A 22,662-nucleotide genomic window follows, 5' to 3' on the forward strand; every position below is an offset into this window, starting at 1 on the left:
TGTCTTTTAATGGGGCCTTTTTATGTAACTTCAGGCTTGTACACCTAAATTCCATGTCTGAGAGCTTCTTGTTCCAATGTCTAGAATCCAGACATAACATTCTGAGCAATTTTAAGCACGTGGGTCACTTTTTAAACTCTGCCTTCTATAGAACTCTAAGGTCTCCTTGACTCTACTCCATTGGTGCTGCTGTTCAAGCACATCCAAATCCCAAGCAGACAGGACACCTTCTTGTAGTTTACCTCGAGGCAGAATAAGAAGGCAGGGAAATCTCAAAGGCATGAAAAGAGAAGATTTTTTTTCATCCAGGAGTCCAATGAAACTTAGGTTACCATGGAAGCAAAATTCCCAGAGTTGTTAGTAGCCACTTTTCTCTTCCTGTCATAAAGAAACAATTTTACAGAAGTCTTAATGGAAATTAGATTTATAGAGGAAGGACATGCCAACCCCCTGCACAATCTGAATAGCCCCATTTTCAGCTTATCCAACTGAAATTCCAAATAAGTCATATAAAAAGCCATAGTATTTAATTCACAAAACATGGATAATTAAAAAGAGTCTCTTAGCAAGTTTTCATATGTAACCTGATAGCTACCAAAATGCCATAATATATATGGTGAATGATAAGATAGTTATTTGTCATTTTTTTAGGAACCCATTCCCACTGTGATGATTTGAAGATGCTTGGCCAAAAGAGTGGCACTATTAGGAGGTGTTGCCTTCTTGCAATAAGGGTGGTCTTGTTAGAAGAATTGTGTCACTATGAGAATATGCTTTAGGAACTCTCTCCTAACTGTCTAGAATGCAGTCTTCTGCTGTGTGCCTTTGAAACAAGATGTAGAACTATCAGTCCATCCAGGACCATGTCTGCCTGGTCCTGCCATGTTTCCCACCATAATGATACTGGATGGAAACCATGAACCTGTAATCCAGCCACAATTAAATGTTTTCACTTATCATGGTAGATATTCAGAGCTAAGACAGATGATGGTATCAGGAATTAGGGAATTGCTGTGGTAGGCCTGTCAATTTTTATTTAGAGTAATACAAATTTTCAGACATTGGATTTAGAAAGGCATGAAGTACTTTAAGTGTGACATAATGTGTTATCCTAGCAGAAATATGGAAAACATTGGTGCTGAGAGTAATAGGAACTGTGGAGATAGTTCTTACATTATTCCTGTGAAGAACATTGTTTTATGCCCTTGCCTGAGAATAAGTTAAAGAAAATTATAATAATTCCTTTAATGATGGAAATCTCAAAAAGAGCCCAACATGAATTCTGGTTACTTTCATCAAGAGTGTTTTGATCAAGCATAGCAGGATTTGAAAGGTAAAATACAAAATGCGTGTTTCACATGTAAAATGGTCACCAGCCTATTGGAGATGCCAATAACATGGACTGCCCACCAAGAACAGCAGCACCAATGGAGTAGAGTCAAAGAGACCCTAGTGTACTATAGAGGGCAGAGTTGGAGAAGTGACACAAGTGCTTGAGAAGAGCTCAAAGGGTCACATTTGAATTCTAGACATTCGAACAAGAAGTTGTCAAGTTGAAGTTACCATGGATACACAAAAGTATTGAGATTCCAAATCTGTGGTATACCAGCCAAGGGAAGATGTTAGTAATGAGAGTAATCAGCCCAAGAGAATAACTATTTCAGTCAACAAAGATGGGAGTTATAGATCTGAAGGTTCTTTGACATCAGACATGGAGGTGCAGAGTTTACCCAACTGGCTTCTTATCCTGCTTTTGTCAAACATTTCCTTCCTATGACATTTGGAATGGCTATATAGATCCTGGGATGTTAGAAGTATATGAACTGCTTTTTGTGTTGGTTTATAAGGCATTACACTTAGTAGACTATACCCATTAGACTTTTATCATTATTGAAACTGTTATAGACTTGGAGACCTTTGAAGTTGGACTAAATGCACTTTGCATTATGCTATGGCTCATTATAGCCCTCCAAGACATGTGTTTGAAGAAGCCTATGGGACCAGGGAGTAGAATTTGGTGCTTTGAATATGTTTGACCCAGGAAGTGGCACTATTTGGAGTTATGGCCTTCTTGGAGCATTTTGGAGGAAGTGTGTTACTCTGGTGGTGGGTTTGGGATTCTCCTCCTAGCTACATGTAAGAAAGTTTTCTGTTTGCCTTTGGAACTAAATGTAAAGTTCAGCTCCTTTAGAACTATGCCCGCCTGGATGCTGCCACAATTTCCACCATGATGACAATGAATTGAACCTTTGAAGCCTTGAGCCAGCTCCAATTAAATCTTGTGCTCTAAAACAGTTTCCATGGTCATGGTATCTCTTCACAATAATGAAAATTCTATGTAAGCCACCAAAACCTGACTATATCTTCATTTCTCTGACATTTCTTTGAGAAATATACATTCTTTCTTTTTTGGTTTTCACAATTCACATAAACTACTTGTACTCTAATACTGTCTTGGGGAAATGTAAATTACAGTGTTAAAGATATTTGTCAGAGTTCAGAAGGTACCTACTGTGATTTGCCAGCCTATGGGACTTAGAACATAAAAACTGGAACAGGCACACATAAATAATGAAATATATAGAGAGACAATTTTTACAACTTTATTTTTAAAAAACAGACATACATGTACAGGTATTTAAAAAGCATTTTAGCACAAAAATATCTGAATATATATTTTCAGTACTTAATTTTTTAAAATTTTAATAATATGCATTGAAATTTTACTAGTTACAATGAGTATAAAGTGCATATAAAACGAAATCTCACGTGGAAATTGTCAAAGTTTTCTTGGTGTGTAAAGATTAAACAAAATGATTTTAAGTACCAAGAATTGCCACAAAACTATAATCTTAGCTCTTGAATTATTAATGATTTAGGTTCTAGGTGTACCCTACTCTGAGAGGGTGATATATACTTACTGTTTTTTCTAAGAAAGACTGAGGCTTCCATTTATTGGCCTTCTTTCCTTTTTTCCATCCTTCCTTCCTTCCTTCCTTCCTTAATTCCTTCCTTTCTTTCTTTCCTTTTCCTTTTTTTTTTTTTTTTTTTTTTTTTTTTTTTTGAGCTTTATATGGTCTGTGACTTGTTTCTTGGGTATTCAGAGCTTTCTGGGGCTAGTATCCAAATATCAATAACTGCACATTAGGTCTGTTCTTTTGTGACTAAGTTAACTCACTCAGGATTATATTCTCTAGGCCTATCTATTTGCCTATAATTTTATAAAGTCATTGTTTCTAATAGCTAAGTAGTATTCCATTATGTAAATGTACTACAATTTCTTTATCCATATATCTACTGAAGGACATCTGGGTTCCTTCCAGGTTCTGGCTATTATAAATAGGGCTGCTATGAACATGGTGGAACATGTGTCCTTATTATATGTTGGAGCATCTTTGGTGTATATATACCTAAAAGAGAAATATAGTAACCTGGGCTTGCATTTGTGTTCTTTTAGAGTCTGTATGATGTCTGTCCATGATCTTCTAGCTTTCACTGTCTCTGTTGATAAGTCCATGTAATTCTGATTGGTCTGCCTTTATATGTTACATGTCCTTTTACCCTTACTACTTTTAGAACTGTTTCTTTGTTTTGAGTATTTGGTGTTTTGACTATTATGTGTCAACAAAAATTTCTTTTTTTGTCCAATCTATTTGGAGTTCTGTAGGCTTCTTTTATGCTCATGGTCATCTCATTCTTAGGGGTAGGGAAGTTATCTTCTATGAGTTTGTTGAGGATATTTACTGTGCCTTTTACTTATATTCTTCACCCTCTTCTGTTTGTATTATCCTTAGGTTTGTTCTTCTCATTGTGTCCTGGATCTCCTGGACATTTTGGGTTAGGAGCTTTTTGGTTTTTGCATCTTCTCTGGCTGTTTTGCCTATGTTTTCTATGTTGTCTTCGGCCCCTGAGATTGTCTCAACCTTCATTTGTCGTGTGTTGCTGATGCTTTGCATCTGTATATTCTGATTATTTTTTAAGTTTTTTTATCTCCTCAGTTCTCTCTTTTTGTGATTTTTGAAATTTTTTTCTATTTCTGTTTTCAGTTCTACCATCTGTTTGGTTTTTTGTTACTATAGTTCTTTTAGTGATTTTTACTGGTTCTTTTGTAATTGTTTAAGGGAGTTATTTATGCACTTCCCAAAGATCTTCGTCATCATCGTGAAGTATTATTTCAAGTCTAAATCTTATTTTTCTGGTGTGTTTGTCAATACAATACTTTCTGTGGTAGGATAGATGAGTTCTGCTGTTGCCAGGTTGTCTTGTTTTTATTGCTTAATTTTTTTGCTTTACTTTTGTCATCTCATTATCTATGATTATTGGTGATCTTGTTGTCAGTGTCTGGTGACTCTCCTGTGGGTCTGAAGGCCTGTGGGCTCAGGAAGAAAATTTCTTCTGAGTATTCAGCTTTTTATGGGCAAGCAGTGACTTCTGGTAGCAGTGACTCAGCTCTGTCTTTTTGGGCTCAGGTGTGGGAGCTCTTGTGAGGCTGTTCTTAAATCTCGGTCCTCGGCCCATAGGTGTTGAGTCCTACTGGTGGATACCCAGCTCTTTCTCTATGCCAAAAAAAGACTTTTCCAGAGAGCACAGCACTCTCTGCTCTCTGATAACACCTGGTGTGACATTCTTGGTCCTATGTGTCAGGCTCACCTCTAGTCAAGGTGTAAAAGTGATGCTTATTTTCCAGCACTGCCTTTTTAGAGCAGAACTTGAGGACAGATGACAGAGGCCAAGCTCTCACTGTGGGATGGAAAGGGTCCTGTTTTTTGAAAGCACACCACTCTCTGCATTTTGAGACCTGAGACCTCCTGGAACAACCTCACAGAGCCTGTGCCCCAGACTCTTTGCTAGTCCAGGTAGAAATGAGCCTCTGTGTTTGGTCTGCAAGCACAGCTTTTCTAGGCAGATCGCAATTCCTGCTACGAGGACCTTGGCCCTTGCTGTGGGCCAGAAGGGACACTTTTCCTCAAGCACTACAAAGTGCTCTCTGTGCTCTGGGTACTCACATTGCGACCTCACCAGGCCTGTGCCCCAGGCTCTCTGCTGATCCAGGTGGAAAAGAGCCTGTGTCCACAAGCACAGCTTTACAGAGAGACATTTATTAAGAGAACACTAATGAGAGTAGCAGTGAAACAGATTGCTGAGAAGAGTCAGGAAGTTGTGGTGCTGGTCTGGGCATAAGAGTACAGGAATGTGACCCCTGAGGTGTCATTTATATTGTCCCCACCTCCCATATTTCTAAATCCTGGGCTAGGTTCTTACATGCTTTCTCTTAAACAATTAACTCTGTTGGAGGGCATTTTTAGTTTTTATTCCAATTGAATTCTGATATTAATTGTGTGTGTGTGTGTATTTGTCAATATATATATATATATATATATATATATATATATATATATATATATATATATATACATATATATATATATATATGTGTGTACAGCTGTATACAGATGGACATGTATGTGTGTGCAGTGGCTCAAAGTTGGCATTGAGTGATTTTCTTAATTGCTTTCCACTTCCATTCATGGATTTGTGGGCATCTCCATTTAATCCATAGCTCACTAATTATCTAGTTTAGTTAACTAATTTGCCTTGCTTTCCTATAGCTTCTGGGATATGATTCTTTCTAGTTTTTAAGGTTTTCGTACAAAATCTTCATCTATTTAACCATGCTATAAGCCCTATCACATTAATTTTTTACTTTTCCTGCCTATATTCTTTGACTGCTAATCTATTCAGTAGTTTGTTGAGTTGGCAAGCAAATTCAGGCTGTCTTCACTCCAAAGATCATCTCTCCTTTACTATAATATTCAATCTTTAAGAAAATGCACAGTAGCATTATCCTAATTTTACAGAGTCTGCAATTACAGGCAGAAATTTTAATGAGTACAAAAATTGAGGAGTAGTCATGGAAAAGCTGAGAGAGAGAGAGAGAGAGAGAGAGAGAGAGAGAGAGAGAGAGAAATATGGACATGCATTTTTGTGTTGCTGAACAATTGCTGTATTGGATGGGGTCTACTTCCACAGTTCAGCTATACAGTCTGATAATGTGGTGTTAAAGTTGGAGTGTTTTACATGTGCTTGGTAGTGAACTATAGGAATTTAACCTTCAGTACTGCATTTAACACTCAACTGATAGATGACATGTAGTTCCAAAACATTTTGCTAGGCATTAAAATACCACATTCTCTAAGATCACTACTGGCATCTATATTGTAACATCCTATGAGTTTGAACCTTAGAAATACAAGCTGTTCCTGCTGTTACAGGCTGAATTTTAGGCTTTCTGACAACTAAATAATAGTAATATTCGAGGAAGCAAAACTCACACTTCAGAGTGTAAGAAATTAACTCCCTTGCATGTTACATCAGTGAGACATCTGGAAGGCTGCTATATTTTAGAATATCTTCACATATTGTCTCTGCCATTGAGAAGGTTAGACTTGCAGATTGCAGCATCACCTCCATTGTATTCTTGTAGACATATCAACAATAAGTTAATACAAATACTAATGGGGAAAAAAGATCCTATCTTTAGACAATCTATGAAAAATCGCTATTCTTTTATATATTTAACTTCTTGTATGTATATAAGTATTTATGATTTATGTACAGGTGTGTGTGTGTGTGTGTGTGTGTGTGTGTGTGTGTGTGTGTGTAGATGCCCATGCACATGGATGTATGAACTTGAAGAGTATAGATGTCAACTTTGAGTCTTTTTTCTCAGAAGCTGTACACCTTGGTTTTGACTGGGTCTCCCTGCAGGCCATGGGACTCACAAGTCAGTATAGAGGGCTGGTAGGTATGGTCCAGCAGTCTTTGTCTCTTCCATTCAAAAATTAATTCACAACTGAGCAGAACCATCCTCACCACAATTTTATGCAAGTTCTGAGTTTTTCACGCATCCCCTTATGCTTGCATGGGACACTTATTCCATTGAGTCATGCCCCTAATCTCTATCCTATTGTCCTTAGTCATCTGTATTCAATGAATAACTTCCATCTTTATTTTATAGCTTTATTATTTTATAGTCCAAAATAATTTGTAAGGCATCCAAAAAATAGTGTTAATAACTAGGTAAGCTGTCTATTCAACCCAGAAATCTTATTTATTAACGATAAAACCCTTTGTCTGAAGGAATAGTATATTAATGTTTAATTGAAGGAAAAGATGAAAACATTTTCAGGGAGTATTTATTAATCTTTCAGGAATTAATTTTTCTTTCTTAATTAATTTTCCTAGATTTTAAAACCTGGCACATCAGTAGCTTCCACTAAATTAAGAGTGCCTATATGCCCTTGTTTTGAATGGTGACAGAGTCACTATAAGCAAATGTCTTAGTATTTTCCTGAAGACCTGATATATCAAGTATGTACATAGTTACTGTTGATTTTATGCCTGGAGTGAGGTAATGGCTAGAGCATCTAGTGTGCTCTACTATGTTCATAGCAACCTTATTTGTAATAGCCAGAAGCTGGACAAAACCCAGATGTCCTTCAACAGAGAAATTGATGCAGAAAATATGGTACATTTCCATAATGGAGTACTACTCAACTATTAAAAACAATGATTTCATGACATTTTTAGGCAGCTGAATGGAACTAGAAACTATCATCAGAGTGAGGTAACCCAGTCACAAAAGAACACACATGGTATTCACTCACTGATTAGTAAATACTAGCCCCAAATCTCAGAATACCCAAGAAACAATTCACAGACCTTTTGAAGCTCAAAATGAAGGAAGGCCAAAATGTTTGATTCAGTCATTCTTGGAAGGTAGAACAAAATAACTCATGGGATGAAATACAGGGACAAATAGAGGAGGTGGGACTGACAAAAAGATCATACAGAGACTGCCTCACCAGATCTATCCCATATAGCAACCAAAACCAGACACTATTGCTGATGCCAAGAAGTGCTTACTGACAGGAGCCTGATATGGATGCCTCATCAGAAACTCTCCCAGAATCATTCTGTTACAGATGAGGATGCTTGCAGCTAACCATTAGACTTACAATGGGGACCCAAATGGAGGAGCTACAGAAATGTCCATACAAAGAATAACCAATAAAATATAAATGTCCCATTTTCAATGTTATGACAAGACTTAGAATAGAAATTGACACAGGCTAGATAAAAAGAGTAGGTCTGCATAGACCCTGATCATAAGTTGTCATCTCCTAGTTCTGAACAAAGGTATGTAATGAATCAGACGATAATACTTTGTGTGAGCTTTTATATGTATATGTCTATACAAATGTATGTGAGTGTTCCTTCATGTAGAGCTAGGAGGCAGATGTCGTTGTTGATCTTTCTGCCTTATTTTTTTGAGAAAGAGATTCTCTCTGGACCTGAAACTCACTGATTAGGTAGATTGTCTGGTGATTAAATCCTGTTGACCCTCCTGTCTCTACCTCTGAACTGCTGAGAGGTGCTTCTGGCTATTCTCATGTTTTTCCTGGTCCTGGGGGTACAAATTTTGGTCCTTGCCCTTGAGTAATGACCCCTTTACTGATTAAATCATTTCATCACATTTTCTTTTATTCCTCAATTTCATTCTTGAGATAATTAAAATTAAAGTCTAGCCTAAAACTGAGATGACATCAGAGGGGCCACCTGTGGACAGAAGAGCCCATGGCTATGGGCACATGTGAAAAAATTAATCACTATTGTTCAGACTTTGTACACTGAGCTTTGTTATCTGATGTGTAAAACATTCTGATAGATATAATCTGTACGATTCGAAGTCTGAGAAAGGAAAGAGCACTAAATTCTGAAGGTGCTTAGTATCATTTTTACTTTAGTAGCTTTTTAATCTCTGAAGTGAAGTCCCACTTCAGGGAAGTTACAAAGTTTCTGTAGCTCATTTGAACAAAATCCAAAAAGTTGCTGTTTGGACATGAAATGGCCTAATTTTGCTCATTTACTTCTATAAAGTTAGGGGCAGGAATGAATCAGTTCATGGCCCTCACTCAGCCCTGACTCTATGTTAAGTCAATGAAAATGCATCTTCAGAGGAAGACATCCTTTTGTATCTTTATTCCAAAGGAATGAATTCTGCAACCACTTTTTAATATTAGATTAAACCTTCAAAACCAGTTTTTCTGTGGAAAATGCATTCAATTCAGAATCCTGAGAGTATGGAACCTAGAATTTTAAACATTAGCCTTGTTGCTCCTGTCTCTGTATCTCAACCTTCACTGCCTAATTTCCACACAGAAGCCATTGGATGTTTGTTTCTATGCAACAAATTAACATGTGTTTAATTGTTCAGCCAGTGAATAGTTAAGTTGAAGTAATGGGTTTTCAAATGGTACACTTAATTTGTAATTACATTTTTTTTTTCTATCTCCTCTCTCCAAACCCTCCATAATACCTCTCAAGTCTTTCAAATTCAAGGCTTTTTAAAATTGTTGGTACATACATGTATGTATGTGTATATACTTAGATGAATAAATGAAACTTACTTAGTCTGCACATTTACTTGTATAGGTTTCCTTAGTAGAATGATTGGTTTTAAATAACCACTTGGTATGTTTTTCCTTGAAAAGAAATATTTCTCCTGGTCTCAGCATTCCTTAGTCCCCTGTAGTTAATTATGTGGAGTTCAGGTGTGTTGGCCTTTCCCCCATTATTGTTGCTTGAATATGCTTGGCTTATAGAGTGGCATTATTTGGAGGCATTTTATTGGCCTTCTTGGTTGTTAAAGTACGTGTGTCATTGATGTAGGGAGATTGTACCTGGGGACATGAGCTTTAAGACTCTTATCCTAGGTGCCTGGAAGTCAGTCTTCTCCTATTTGCCTTCAGAACAAGATGTTGAACTCATAAACAAGTTGTCTTGGACAAGGTGTCTGGTCATAGCAGTAAAATCCTAACTAAGGAACTCCATTTCTTGTTGGCATGTGTATTGCTGTCTTAATTAAGCATTTGTTTAGGCAATCATGTTCTGGAATTTTCCAGTAAACATTTTGTACCTAAGTTAGCACGTATTTTGTCCCACTTGACTTCTTATACTGTATCACATCTGTCTACCATCTACATAATCTATCATCTGTTATTTACACATATATCATTTTCCTATCAACACCTTTAACTATACATCTAATTGTATTAAACATTTTAACTAAATAAGAGTTATATAAGATCTACTTTGTTCTATTTCCAATGTAATACTGACTCTTTTGATCACCTAAAACTGTTTGTTTAGCAATTTGTATGCCATAAGCTTTGCAATTTTTAAGAAAATTAACTCTATTTTTTTAATTTTTAGTTTTAGAGGGAGGGGGAGGGAGGGAGGGAAGGAAGGGGAATGAGAGAGGGAGGGAGAGAGGGAGAGAGAGAAATGGGGGGTTATAGCTTGTTCATTGGTATGTTTCTCTCTTACAGTGGACTGCCTAAACACCCAAAGCTTTCCACATTGACCTACTGCTTGCACAAATATTTTGAAATAGTTTAGTCATTTTTCTGTGGAGCTTTCATATTATTTTTTACCCCATCTCCTAGGTGTTCTAATAATTCTTTTTGTCCTCCTATATCCAATCATCTCTCCCTCTCTCTCTCTCTCTGCTGTAAGATGTACCATCTGAAACCATTACTTTTTAGAGAATTGGGGAACTTTTGTTGAGAGTAGCTCTTGTCCAAACCTCCTTTCTTTTATACCACTTTCTACCACCCCCCAAAAAAATTATTGAAAATTATTTGCATTTACATTTTAGATGTTAATCTTTTCCCACAATTCTATCCCCCGCCTCTTCACATTGCCTCTATGAAGGTGCTCCCTCTCCTAGCCACCCTCTTTTATCTAGCCCCTGTACACTGGGAAAACAAGCCTTCACTTGTTGCTTCTCCTCACATTGATGTCAGAAAATGTTATCCTTTGCTGCATATGTACCTAGGGACATATATCTTTGCATGCAAATTCATTGGTTGATGTTTTAGTCTCTAGGAGCTCTAGTGGGTTTGGTTACTTGATAATTTTTTTCTTCCCATGGGGATGCAGACACTTTCAATTACTTTAGTACTTTCTCTGGCTCCTTCATTGGACCCTTGTGTTCAGACTGGTTAGCTGCAAGCATCCTCCTCTATATCAGTATGGTTCTGGCAGAGCCTCTGAGGAGGCATCCATATGAGGTTCTGCCTGTAAGCAGTACTTGGCATCAGCATTAGTAATTGGTTTTACTGGGAACATATGGAATATATCTCCATGTGAGGCAATCTCTGGATAATCTTTTCTCTAATTTCTGCTCCTCTATTTGTTCTTTTTCTTCTCCCATGAATGTATTGGTCTCCCTTCTTAAAAAAAAAAAAAAAAAAAAAAAAACAAAAAACTGGGGCATCCACTTTTTGCTTTTTTTTTTTTTTTTTTTTTTTTTTTTTTTTTTTTTTTTTCTCATTGAGCTTCCTAAGTTTAGGTCACTTTCTATAGCCTATTTTCTTGAGACAGGGTCTTTCAAAGAGCAAGCCATCAGCAAGCAATTCCCAGAAATTCTCCTGTCTTCCCCTGTACCCTACCCCAATTCTAGACATGAAGTTACAGGTGTCTTGTCTAATTTTTATGTGAATACTGGAGATTTAAATTAAGATAGGGGTGAGTTATTTCCCCAGCCCTAACACTGGATTGACTTTTCATCTAGTTAACTATTCAGTTTGTTTTATCTCTAGTGAACTTGACAGGTAAATTTATTATGCTTGTATTCTCTGCTCATGTGTTCATTTCCAGCAGTTCCCTTATTTATATTTCATCCAAGTACAACACTTCACTTTTACAAGCCAGGGTCATGTGGCCCTGGCTCCCTTGTTTTATGACACTTAAGGGATTCAGATATCATCAGTGACTTATGACATAGGGTACATGGCATGTTTCAGAACTCAGTTTGTTTGGAACAAATTTCTGTCCTCTTCTTGTAGCTCCTTCATAATAAAAATCTCCACTAAATATGTTTAAATATTCTTTGTTTACACATGTCCCTCTCCCTATGTCAAAACTTGCAAATATGCTTACCATTGTGTATTCAGACTAAGACTGGCTTCATGCTTCTTCATTTGGCTTTGTAAATCCCATGGAATATTGTAAGATCAATGTAGAAAGTCAGGTTTCAAAACCTGAAAAAGGGGCTGAAACTTGTTCTTCTAACTTGTTCCTCTTCCGGCATGACTGGTTCCCGGTTCCAGACAAAATTCCAAAGTCATTGTCCAGCATCTGTGTTTGATGATTCACAATGAATATAAGGGATCTGGTGTCTTCTTCTGAACTCTGAGAACACATTCGCTAACATGAGTATATTGATTCAGGATACACACACACACACACACACAGAAACACACACACACACACAGACACACACAAACATAAACACACACACACATACACCCCACCTACAAATACCATGAAGAAAATAATGACAGTAGAAGCTTTACAATGACTAAGGAAGTTAGTCCTAAGTGAATTATCAATTGAATTATTCAAAGATTGTGTAATATTTTTAATGACAAATAATTATTGTGTGAAAATTTTCATTACATATATCGACTCTTGTATTTCAATTCTTCAGTGTATTGAAGGGACATTGATATTAAGCAAAGGAGATTGGAACTGACCAATAATAGAAGCAATAAAAATAATAGCTTGCCTCACACTGCACCATTCATAACCTGCACTTACAATGGGTGGATCGCAATCAATACATACAATTTTTGTGATAGGGAGTAATTTCTAGAATTCCTTTTTATATTGTCATGATCACAGCTAATTAAAATATCTTGTGATCAAGGTAACTTGGCCAAAATTTTTCACTTCAACTCCAGGGATGATGTGGCAAGATATGTTTTATTCAAGCTTGTCTAAAATGTCTACTGAGATTCTGACTCAAACAAGTGAATAAACAGACCCACAGAGAGAATGCAATATTTATTTGAAAGAATTTTTAAAAGTATGTTGTATGTTGTAGATTGAAGCTGTTTGTATTTTAATGTTAATTCCACGTCCCCAAGAACGGCTGCCTAGACATGTACTCATGAGGTGACTTCATCTGAACCTTCCCACTGTAATTAGTAAAATAAAGGAAAGCCAGTGACTGGGTGGGGTAAGAAGGGTTGAAAAGGAGGATCAGGGAGGAGAACTGAGAGAGAAACTCCAATATGAAGATCAGTAAGGATGAGCGAGTTCCAGGTGGGCTTAATGGGCATTAAATAGCTATGAACATTTAATGATTCTATAGGTCTCATATCTCATAAATAAGGGCAGTTTATCTTTGTCTATTTGATGAAATCTTGTTGTATAGAGTGTTTTTGGATTGATAATTAAATGTATAAATTTGTATGAAAAGCAATTGGACTCTAGAGTTGTATTTGTGTTGAGTTTTGGGATAACAAAACAAAAACAAAAAAACAAAACAAAACAAAAAAAAAAAAACTCGAAGACTAAGTCACAAGTGGAGTAAAACTCCCAAGGTAAGGGTTTCATGTGGACTAAGAGAGACCATGGAGGTGGCTTGGACCAACCAATAGAGATGCACGTGGTTCTATACTAGATGCAATGCCAGCACAGTAAGGCAAGGAGCCAATAAAAAGATAAGATACCTTTATTTTTTTAATATTTACTTTTCCCCCAGAGATCTTTCTTTTAATTTTTTTTCTTTTTCTTTTTTTAAAATGAACATTGAAGTTTGTTGACAGGAATAATATATGGGGTCTTACAAATCTCATGGTAATTGCTTAAATAAGTCCACAGAATCTATATTCATGGGAATTTTGATGGACTACTGTAATATTTATGTTTTTTTGGAATAAAACTATAAGAATATATTTTTCTCAGTACTTGATTTTTTAAATTGTTTGATAGTATGCATTGAAATCTTACTAGCTACTGTAAGCATAAAGTACATGTAAAATAAATGAAACATGGGAATCAACAAAGTTTTCTTGGTGTATATATATTAAACATAATGATTTTTAGATACCAAAAAATGCTTCAAGCCTATCTTCTCAGCTCTTGATTTATTAATGATTTAAGGTCTAGGTGTACCTCACTCTGAGAGGGTGCTATACACTTTTTTTCTAAGAAGGGCTGAGGCTTCCACTTTTGGCCTTTCTTTTTTTAAGCTTCTTATGGTCTGTGAGTTGTTTTTTAGTATTCAGAGCTTTCTGGGGCTAGTATACAATTATCAGTGACAGCATATTATGTCTGTTCTTTTATGACTGGGTTACCTCACTCAGGATAATATTCTCTAGATACATCTATTTTCCTAGGAATTTCATCAACTCATTGTTTCTAAGATCTGAGTAGTACACCATTGTGTAAACATACCACAGTTTTCATATCCAATCATCTACTGAAGGAGTGCAACAATATGTGTTTTTATCATCAGATAAGAGAAAAGTGGAACAGATATGAATATAATCATTCATGTTGTGTATGTGCACCCAACAAAGAAAAGTATCAATTGCTATCCTGTGTATTTAACCACCTCTCCTTGAGAAAGTCTCTAACTGAAACAGACTTGGCATTTATGCTGCAGTGGCTAGCCTTGCAGCCCTCAGAATCTGCTCACATAAACTTCTACATTCCAGTGTTGCAGACACGACTGTCAAATCCAGCTTTGTGAGCTTTGGAAATTGGAAATCAAGTTTTCAAGTGTGTAATAGAAACTCATATTTACAAAGTCAAGCCTCCCAACCATATGTAGATGTTAAATAGCTTGCTTTATCCACATGTGACCATATCATGTTAGGCAACATAAATGTATATATAAATGTGGAAGCAAACATAATATTCACCAAAAATGTATGTGTGGAAATCCTGTTACAATTTAGAGGTTGTGTTTTTATTTCTTCAGTTTTTTATGGCAAGTACAATAGACATGGTTAAGAGTGGGCAGAATAAAAAGTTAGAAATAAGAAAGCAGATAATGGGTATAGCAACAAAATATGTCTGCTCAGGTCCTCCCAGTGTCCTCCCTGTGCTGGATCAGCTGCTTCTTTATGATCATTTCAGTGGATAGGGAAGAACCTGAGAAGAATGAGGAGCTGTTATTTGTTAGTATTTGAAGTATGTCCAGAGAGATAAATTCAGACTATTTCCAATAAGGAACTTAGAAAAGCAATTTTTCTTTGTAAAGTTTGATGAGTCCCAAAGCAGTACATGTGTTATAAAGAGAAATGTTATGGTTCTTCTCTTTTGGATATAAGTCATGTATATGAGGAAATACTGGGATTAGAGCATGAAACTAGCATATTTTGGTGTCAGAGTTTCAGTCTCCAGGCTAAATGCTTATGAGAAAACACTTTGGTGGATTTCCCTTGCCTCAAATTTTGATTTCCTAGTTCAGGACATGTAATAGTTCCATCCCATCTCTACTTCTGAGTTTCATTCAGTGATAACCTAATCACTGAAATAAGTATATTACAAAACACATCATACCTTTAATACAGAGTTCAGTGAAATGTGAAATATTTTAGCAAATATTTGAGTTTATCTTGGTTTTCTGATATTCTTTACATATTTTATATAAATGTATTTCACAAAGCTCCTGTATGTCTGATACCATTATCTGGCTTCTATATTCACTGAGCCTATCTATACACACAAGCACAAGTGTACACAGAACTTAAAATAAAAAGAAAATCTTTTAAAAGAAAATAACTTTATTGTGTTGTATAGTAGCTATATAATGAATAATAAATATTTAAACTTTGTATCATTTCACTTATTTGGAAGATGTGATTATTCTTTACTTCTTTCAAATTTGTAATAATTCAAGAGATAATTTTTTGGGGGCTAGAGAGAAAACTCAGCAGTTAAGAGCATTGGTTGCTCATCCAGAGGTCCTGAGTTCAATTTCCAGCAACTATATGGTGTCTCACAACCATCTTAATGAAATGTGATGCCTTCTTCTGGTTCTCAAAACAGGGATACTGTACTCATACATAAAATAAATAAAGAAATATTTTAAAGCATTTTAAAACTGCCTTTTAAAGTTTTTGTGTTTATATTTGTTTTGCTATTTCATTTTTTAAATTATGGGAACTCAAAGTATAATATTATTTATAAATTTATTTTCATTTTAACTCACTATTACCTGTTTGTGTGTGTATGTGTGTGTTTGTGTGTTTCTCTTTTTCCATTGTGGGGTTTCCAGATGGAATTCAGGTCACCATACAGTATAAGCATTTTTAATTCACTAATACCTATCACAAAGCTCTTGTCTTTATTCCTTTTCTCAAAGCTCACATTCTCTGTAGTATATACATAATAAACCCTTGCTTGGAAATAAGCTTCATTCTCACACCCCTCCTTTAAAGAAAGAAAGTCACATTCTATCATTTTACCCAGTTTTTCCATATGTCTTTTTTTACAGGAAGCATGTTTGTTTATTACAAGCTCTTTAGAGACTCTTTCCTTAGATGAGTGAAGACTTATTACCCATGAGCACTGTGATGAGAACGTATCACTTGTCTTGGACCCTGAGGCATAGTTCACTCTCTCATCATTTTCCACTGCATTGAAATCTGTCAACATAAAAATGTCACTGCAGTTTACATTTCCTTTCTCTTGACTTTTGGTTCTCTTGCATTTCTGAGTCATATATTTGTGGTTCACTTACTACCAACCAGTGTCTCACTCCACCTTCCACTTTTCTTCTCTTGACTTTTGCTACTCTTGCATTTCTGAGATATGATTTTTTTTTACATTTCTGAGATATAATTTTGCTCTTCACTCATTACCAACCCATGTCTGACTCCACCTTGAACTCCCTACCAATCAGCTGCTATATAGATGAATTGGCAGTGATTTTAATTGCTGAGCTATCTATTCAATAGAGACTACTTTAAGTTATTAATTTACAATGAAACTATTGTAATCACAATGGTGATTAATAGTAACATAAGGATGTAAAGAAGGAATCATTTGTTAACGCGACTATACAAAAGGCACAAGGAATTGCAACAGTATTGGTTAGCATGAAGACAGACAAAGGAGGCAAGGACATGAAGTGAAAGCTACAAAAGCTGGGTATAAAAAATAAACATATCTCCTTCAAAGGATCCATAACCTGGCCAGACCACCTTTAAATTTCAAGCCCACGAGTGCTGCCAAACTTCCAGGCAACAGAAATGAAAGATAATGAATTCATAATTTAAGTTATATAAACTTGCATCAATGTGTTATGTTTGATACATGAAATCATTTGCATTGTTATTTGTCTTATATGTAAGTAAAGACAAGTAACAGCTATATTATTAATGCAGATGCTGGGGGAGAGTAAGGTAAGGACAAAAATTAATTTGGCTGAAGAGATGACTTAATGGTTAAGAGCATTTGCTGCTCATCCAGAGGACATTTGCTTGGTTCCCAGTTACCATAATTATAATACTTGCATCAGGAAATCTGACATCTTCTTTTGTTCTGCACACAACACACACATACACACACGCACACACACACACACACACACACACACACACACACACACATATATATATGCATGATATGTTGATATGCAGAAACACATACAAACACATACACAGAAACAGACACTCATACACATTGGGGGCAGAGAATAAGAGTAATTTCTCTTTTAAGAATTGGAAAAGGAATAGGAAGAATTACTAAGATGACTAACATCTCATATTCTATCATACTATCTTCATATCTTTTTCTTAATACCACTTCCATTTTTTAGTATAAAATAGGGTTTATTCAGGTCACGAAGTTGTTATGAGGGCGTAGAGACAGAGAAAAAAAGAGAGAAAGAAGAAATAGAGAAGTAGAGGCTGGTGATGAGCAAGTGGAGGGAAAGAGGGAAAGAGAAGGGGAAGAACAGAGGCAGGGGAGAGCAAGAAAGAGAGCAAGAGAACAAGAGAGAGAGTAAGAGTGCAAGAGAGCTATTTTTAATAGACAATAATATATTAATAGGTTTCAAGAAAAGCCCTACATGACCATATATAAATCAAATTCAAATTCTAATGTATGCTGATACTTAAGAAAATTTCTTCTCCACTTTCAGAAACTAAAAGACTTTTCATAATAAAATAAATATTTGGGCCATCTAGTTATGTTTAAACGATAATATGTTAAGAAAAATATGGTTCAGGATCTATTGTAGTTCATGTACTTAGAATCTGTTCAAATGACCCCTTTTAAAAAAAAAAAAGATGATATTTCTTTCAAAAATAAGGATTTTAATTTTTCTGTGAAGCCAAAATTATTGCATTTCCATCTCTTTTTCTATTCTTGACCTTTTGTAATTATTTTATTTATTTGCTTTACATCACTATATCAGCATCAGCAACTCCTCTTTTTCCAGTCTCCTCACAGCAATTCTCCCCTGATTACTCCCTCACTTTCCCATTGGATAAAGAAAGCTATCCATTAGGAAAGCCCCAAACCTCTCCTGAACCCCCAAAGCCTCCCACCCCAATTCCAAACTCATTCCCTCAAATCAAGTCACAGCAATAACTAGGCATATCCTCTACCACTAAGGCTTAACCATGAGGCACAGTTTGGGGGACAGGATCCATAGGCAGGCTACAGAGTCAGGAACAGCACCTACTCTATTTGTTGCAGAAATCTCATAAATATCAAGTTGGACATCCACCAATGTGTGTAGGGACCTAGGTCCAGTCCAACCTTGCTGTTTACATGGTGGTTCCGTCTCTGAAAAAATTCTAATGGTCCAGATTAGTTGACTCTGTAGGTTCTCCTGTGGAGTCCCTGTCCTCTTTGGGTCCTTCAATCTTTCCCCCATCTCTTCCACAAGACTTCTGGGACTATATCTAATGTTTGGCTGTGGATTTCTGCATATGTTTTGATTGGTGTCTTGGTTGGACCTTTCAGAAGTGAGTTATGCTAGGCTCCTGTCTTAAAGAGACATATACTCAGGGACAGTGATAGTGTCAGGGATTGGTTCTTGCCTATGAAATTGGTATAAATTCTGGCTAGTCATTGGTTGGTCATTATCTTTTTCTCTGCTCTCTTTGCCTGCCCCTGCACATCATCTGGGCTTGACACATTTTGCATTAAGCATTTCTGGGTGGGTTTCTGTCCACTGGGAGTCAGGTGGTGATCACTTTGGTATACATATGCCCATTGCTAGTGTCTCAGAAAGAGTCACACTCAGAGACATAATAATGTCTCCCCCAGTTTCAGATCTCTGGAATGTTTTATGTATGACCCTCCCACAGCCAGTTTTCATTTACCCACCCCTGTTGACCTTACTCCTGATCTTCCATATTAAAAAAAATAACAAAGTCATTTTAGATATTTTATTTAAGAGTGAAGAAAAACACCTAAACCATTTGGAAGACTAAGACCTGTGTTGCTTTTTATTCATTGCAGATACTCTTGGTTTGGATCCAGAAGTTGCTAGGGCAAACACCTTGGGTTTCACTGGATGCCTTTCTTCAGTCCAGTACAATCATATAGCACCATTAAAGGCAGCCCTCCGTCATGCTAGCATTGCACCTGTGACTGTCCAAAAGACCTTGACAGAATCCAGCTGTGGTTCCATGGTGGATTTTGATGTGAATGCAGTGACGACTGTGCAGTCTTCACCAGGTACTACCCAAAGGATTCTCTTTTGAGTTTCTGTTACTAACTTCTGCTGTCTTATAGAGCTAGCATGTTGGCTAACAGCACTCAGCTTTTTGCCTTGTATGGTTATAGGAGAATATGAATTGAACCTGGATTGCTACGGGTTGTATCTATCTTCAGAAAATACACAGAGATAAGTGAATTAAGAAAGAAATCTTTTATTCTGCTTCACAGTTCAAGTGGTGCCCAGTCCATTATAGATAATAAGAGTTTGAAGTAACAGGTTACATCACACCCATTATCAGGAAGCAGAGAATGATAAATACATGCCAGTATTCAGATTATTCTCCATTTATACAGTCCAGGATCCCCTCCAGGGAGTAGTGCCAATCAGAGCCAGCAACTCTTTTCACCTCAGTTAAGAAATCAACATAATGCCACAAACATTCCTAGGTGGTTCTAGATTCTCTCAAATTGACTAATAGCACTATCCATCCCACAAACTATGCTGGAAAGAAATAGACAATAAAAGAATGATAGTACTAGAATAGCAATTACTTAAATTAATTATAAATTTTAAGTGTGAAACTTGACAATATTTACATACTGCTCCTTTATCTAACTTAATGCTAATAATCAGGTTGACAATAAAAGTAAAGTCACATATATGTAGCTACTTTCTAATTTCAGGTGATGAGTAGTCATAATTACTATGTAGTTCAAGGTAGTATATATTATTTATGCATGCATAACATGTATTGTAAATTAGTATATCACAATTATTTAAGAAAAACTGGGGTAAGGCTGGGGCCCATGCCTGGCAAGGTCACACCTGGAGTTCTGGGAGTGCAGAGAGCACAGTGATCTCTATGTCTCTGTCTTCAGAACCTGGAATCTGTTCAGGAAAGGCTGATCTTGCAGATGAGGTGTACAGGCATTTTTTTTCCCTGATCCATCAGGGAGCCTGAGGCACAAGCCAAGGAGGTCACACCTGGAGTTCTCCGGGAGCAAAGAGTGCAGTGCTCTCTGAAACAAGGTACCTTTCTCCCACAGTGAGGGCCGTGCCTCTGTCTTCAGGACTCAGGATCTGCCCAGGGAAGTTTGAGAACCAGATCAGCTATATATGCACTTTTCCACCTCTACCAAGGGTGAGCCTGATGCATAGTTCCACAAAGAATCCAGGGAGGGAACACAGGGAGTTCTCAGAGCACAGATAGTTCAGTGCTCCCTGGAAAAGGGTCCTTTTTGTCCTTGAGAAATAACATGGTTGCAGATTGTCCTGAAGCTATCAGTATTTTAATGCTAATTCCATTTCCCCAAGAACGGCTGCCTAGTCATATGACTCCAACTGAACCTTTCCATATTAATTAGTAAAATAAAAGAAATACAGTAACTGGGCAGGGTGAGGGAAGTAGAGAGGGCTGAGAGGTCAGAGGAGGTCAGAAAACAGAGGGGGAAGATTGTGGTGACATGGAGCTTCCCAAGGACTAGCTAGACCCAGGTGATAATGATTGGTGTTAGAAAGCTATCAACATTATGGCTTTTACAGGCCTAATTTCTTATATAGAATCAATTTGTATATTGGTCTATTTGATTCAATTTTGTTGTATAGAGGCTTTATGGATTGAAAATTGAATATAAAAACCTGTATTAAAAGCTATCAGGTTGTAGAGTTGTGTTTGTGGGATTTTGTGGTACAGAAACACTCCAGGACAGAGGCAGAGAACAGGCAGTAGTAAATGGCCAAAAGAAAGGAATTGCATGGACAAGTTGGGCAAGAACTGATTTACTGTCATCAGATCTCACTGCTTGTACACAAAGAGCCAAACACCCAGGAAGAACCTCCCTAGTGAGTCCACAGGCCTTCTGACCCATAGGAGAGACATGAACCATCAGAAACAAAAAGATCACACAAATAAATGTCAAGAGGGCAAAAGGAAAGCTCAGCAGCCCAAGCAATGAAAACCAAGACAACCTGGCAACATCAGAACCCAGTTCTCCCAACACAGCATGTAGTGGATTTCCCAAATCTCCAGAAAAACAAGATTTAGACTTAAAATCATACTTCATGATGATGATGGAGATCTTTGAGAATCACATGAATAATTCTGTGAAACAATTACAGAAGAACCGGGAGAATTCACTCAAAAACTACAAGAAAACACGACCAAACAAGTGAAGGAATTGAAAATGGAAATAGATACAATAAAGAAATCACACAAAAAAAAGACAATCCTAAAGATAGAAAACCTAAAAAAGAAATCAGAAATCATAGTTACAAGCATCAGCAGCAGACTACAGAAGATGGAATAAAGGACATCAGGGGCCAAAGACTACACAGAAAACCAAGTAACCAGTCAGGGAAGATGCAAAAACCAAAAAGCTTCTAACAAAAATATCCATGAGATTCTGCACACAATAAGAAGACCAAACCTAAGAATACTGGGTGTAGAAGAGGGCAAAGAATATCAACTAAAAGGCATAGTAAATATCTTAATCTAAATCGTAGAAGAAAACTTCCCTACCCTTAAAAAGGTAATGACCATAATAGGTTAGACCAGAAAACAAAATTTTTCTTGATACATATTAGTCAAAACACCAAGTGTTCAAAACAAAGAATGAATACTAAAAGCAGTAACGGAAAAAGAACATGTAACATATAAAGGTACACCAATCAGAATTACATCAAAATTCTAAACAGAGACTATGATAGCTAGAAGATCATGGACAGATATCATACAGATTATAAGAGAACACAAATGTCAGCCCCGTTTACTATATCCACCAAAACTCTCAATTACCATAGATGGAGAGACAAAGATATTCAATGGCAAAACCAAATTTAAACAATAACTGACCACAAATCCAGCCCTAAAAAGGATAATAGATGGAAAACCTAACACAAGGAGGGTAACTACATCCTAATAAAAACAAAAAAATTCCTAAGCAAGAAAACCAAAAGAAGAAAGACACACAAACATAATTCTACCTGTAACTAAATAACAAAAATAACAGAAAACAGCAATCACTATTTCTTAATATCTCTTAACATCAATGAACTCAATTTCCAAATAAAGAGACATAGACTATCAAACTAAACAGGATCAGACATTTTGCAGCATACAG

General features: G+C 36.5%; 1 protein-coding gene across 1 annotated transcript in view; it reads left to right on the forward strand.

Moving 5' to 3' along the window:
- Window positions 1-22,662, forward strand: part of LOC308421673 (contactin-associated protein like 5-1) — a gene marked incomplete at both ends in the record, with an annotated part of 467,964 nt that overhangs the window by 431,647 nt on the left and 13,655 nt on the right. The window contains one exon of the mRNA XM_080918125.1: window positions 19,342-19,560. Coding sequence (XP_080774251.1) covers window positions 19,342-19,560 — 219 coding nt within the window. The remainder of the gene's footprint in view (window positions 1-19,341; window positions 19,561-22,662) is intronic.

The sequence above is a fragment of the Micromys minutus genome, assembly GCF_963924665.1.
Source record: "Micromys minutus genome assembly, chromosome: 6".
Lineage (NCBI taxonomy): Eukaryota > Metazoa > Chordata > Mammalia > Rodentia > Muridae > Micromys > Micromys minutus.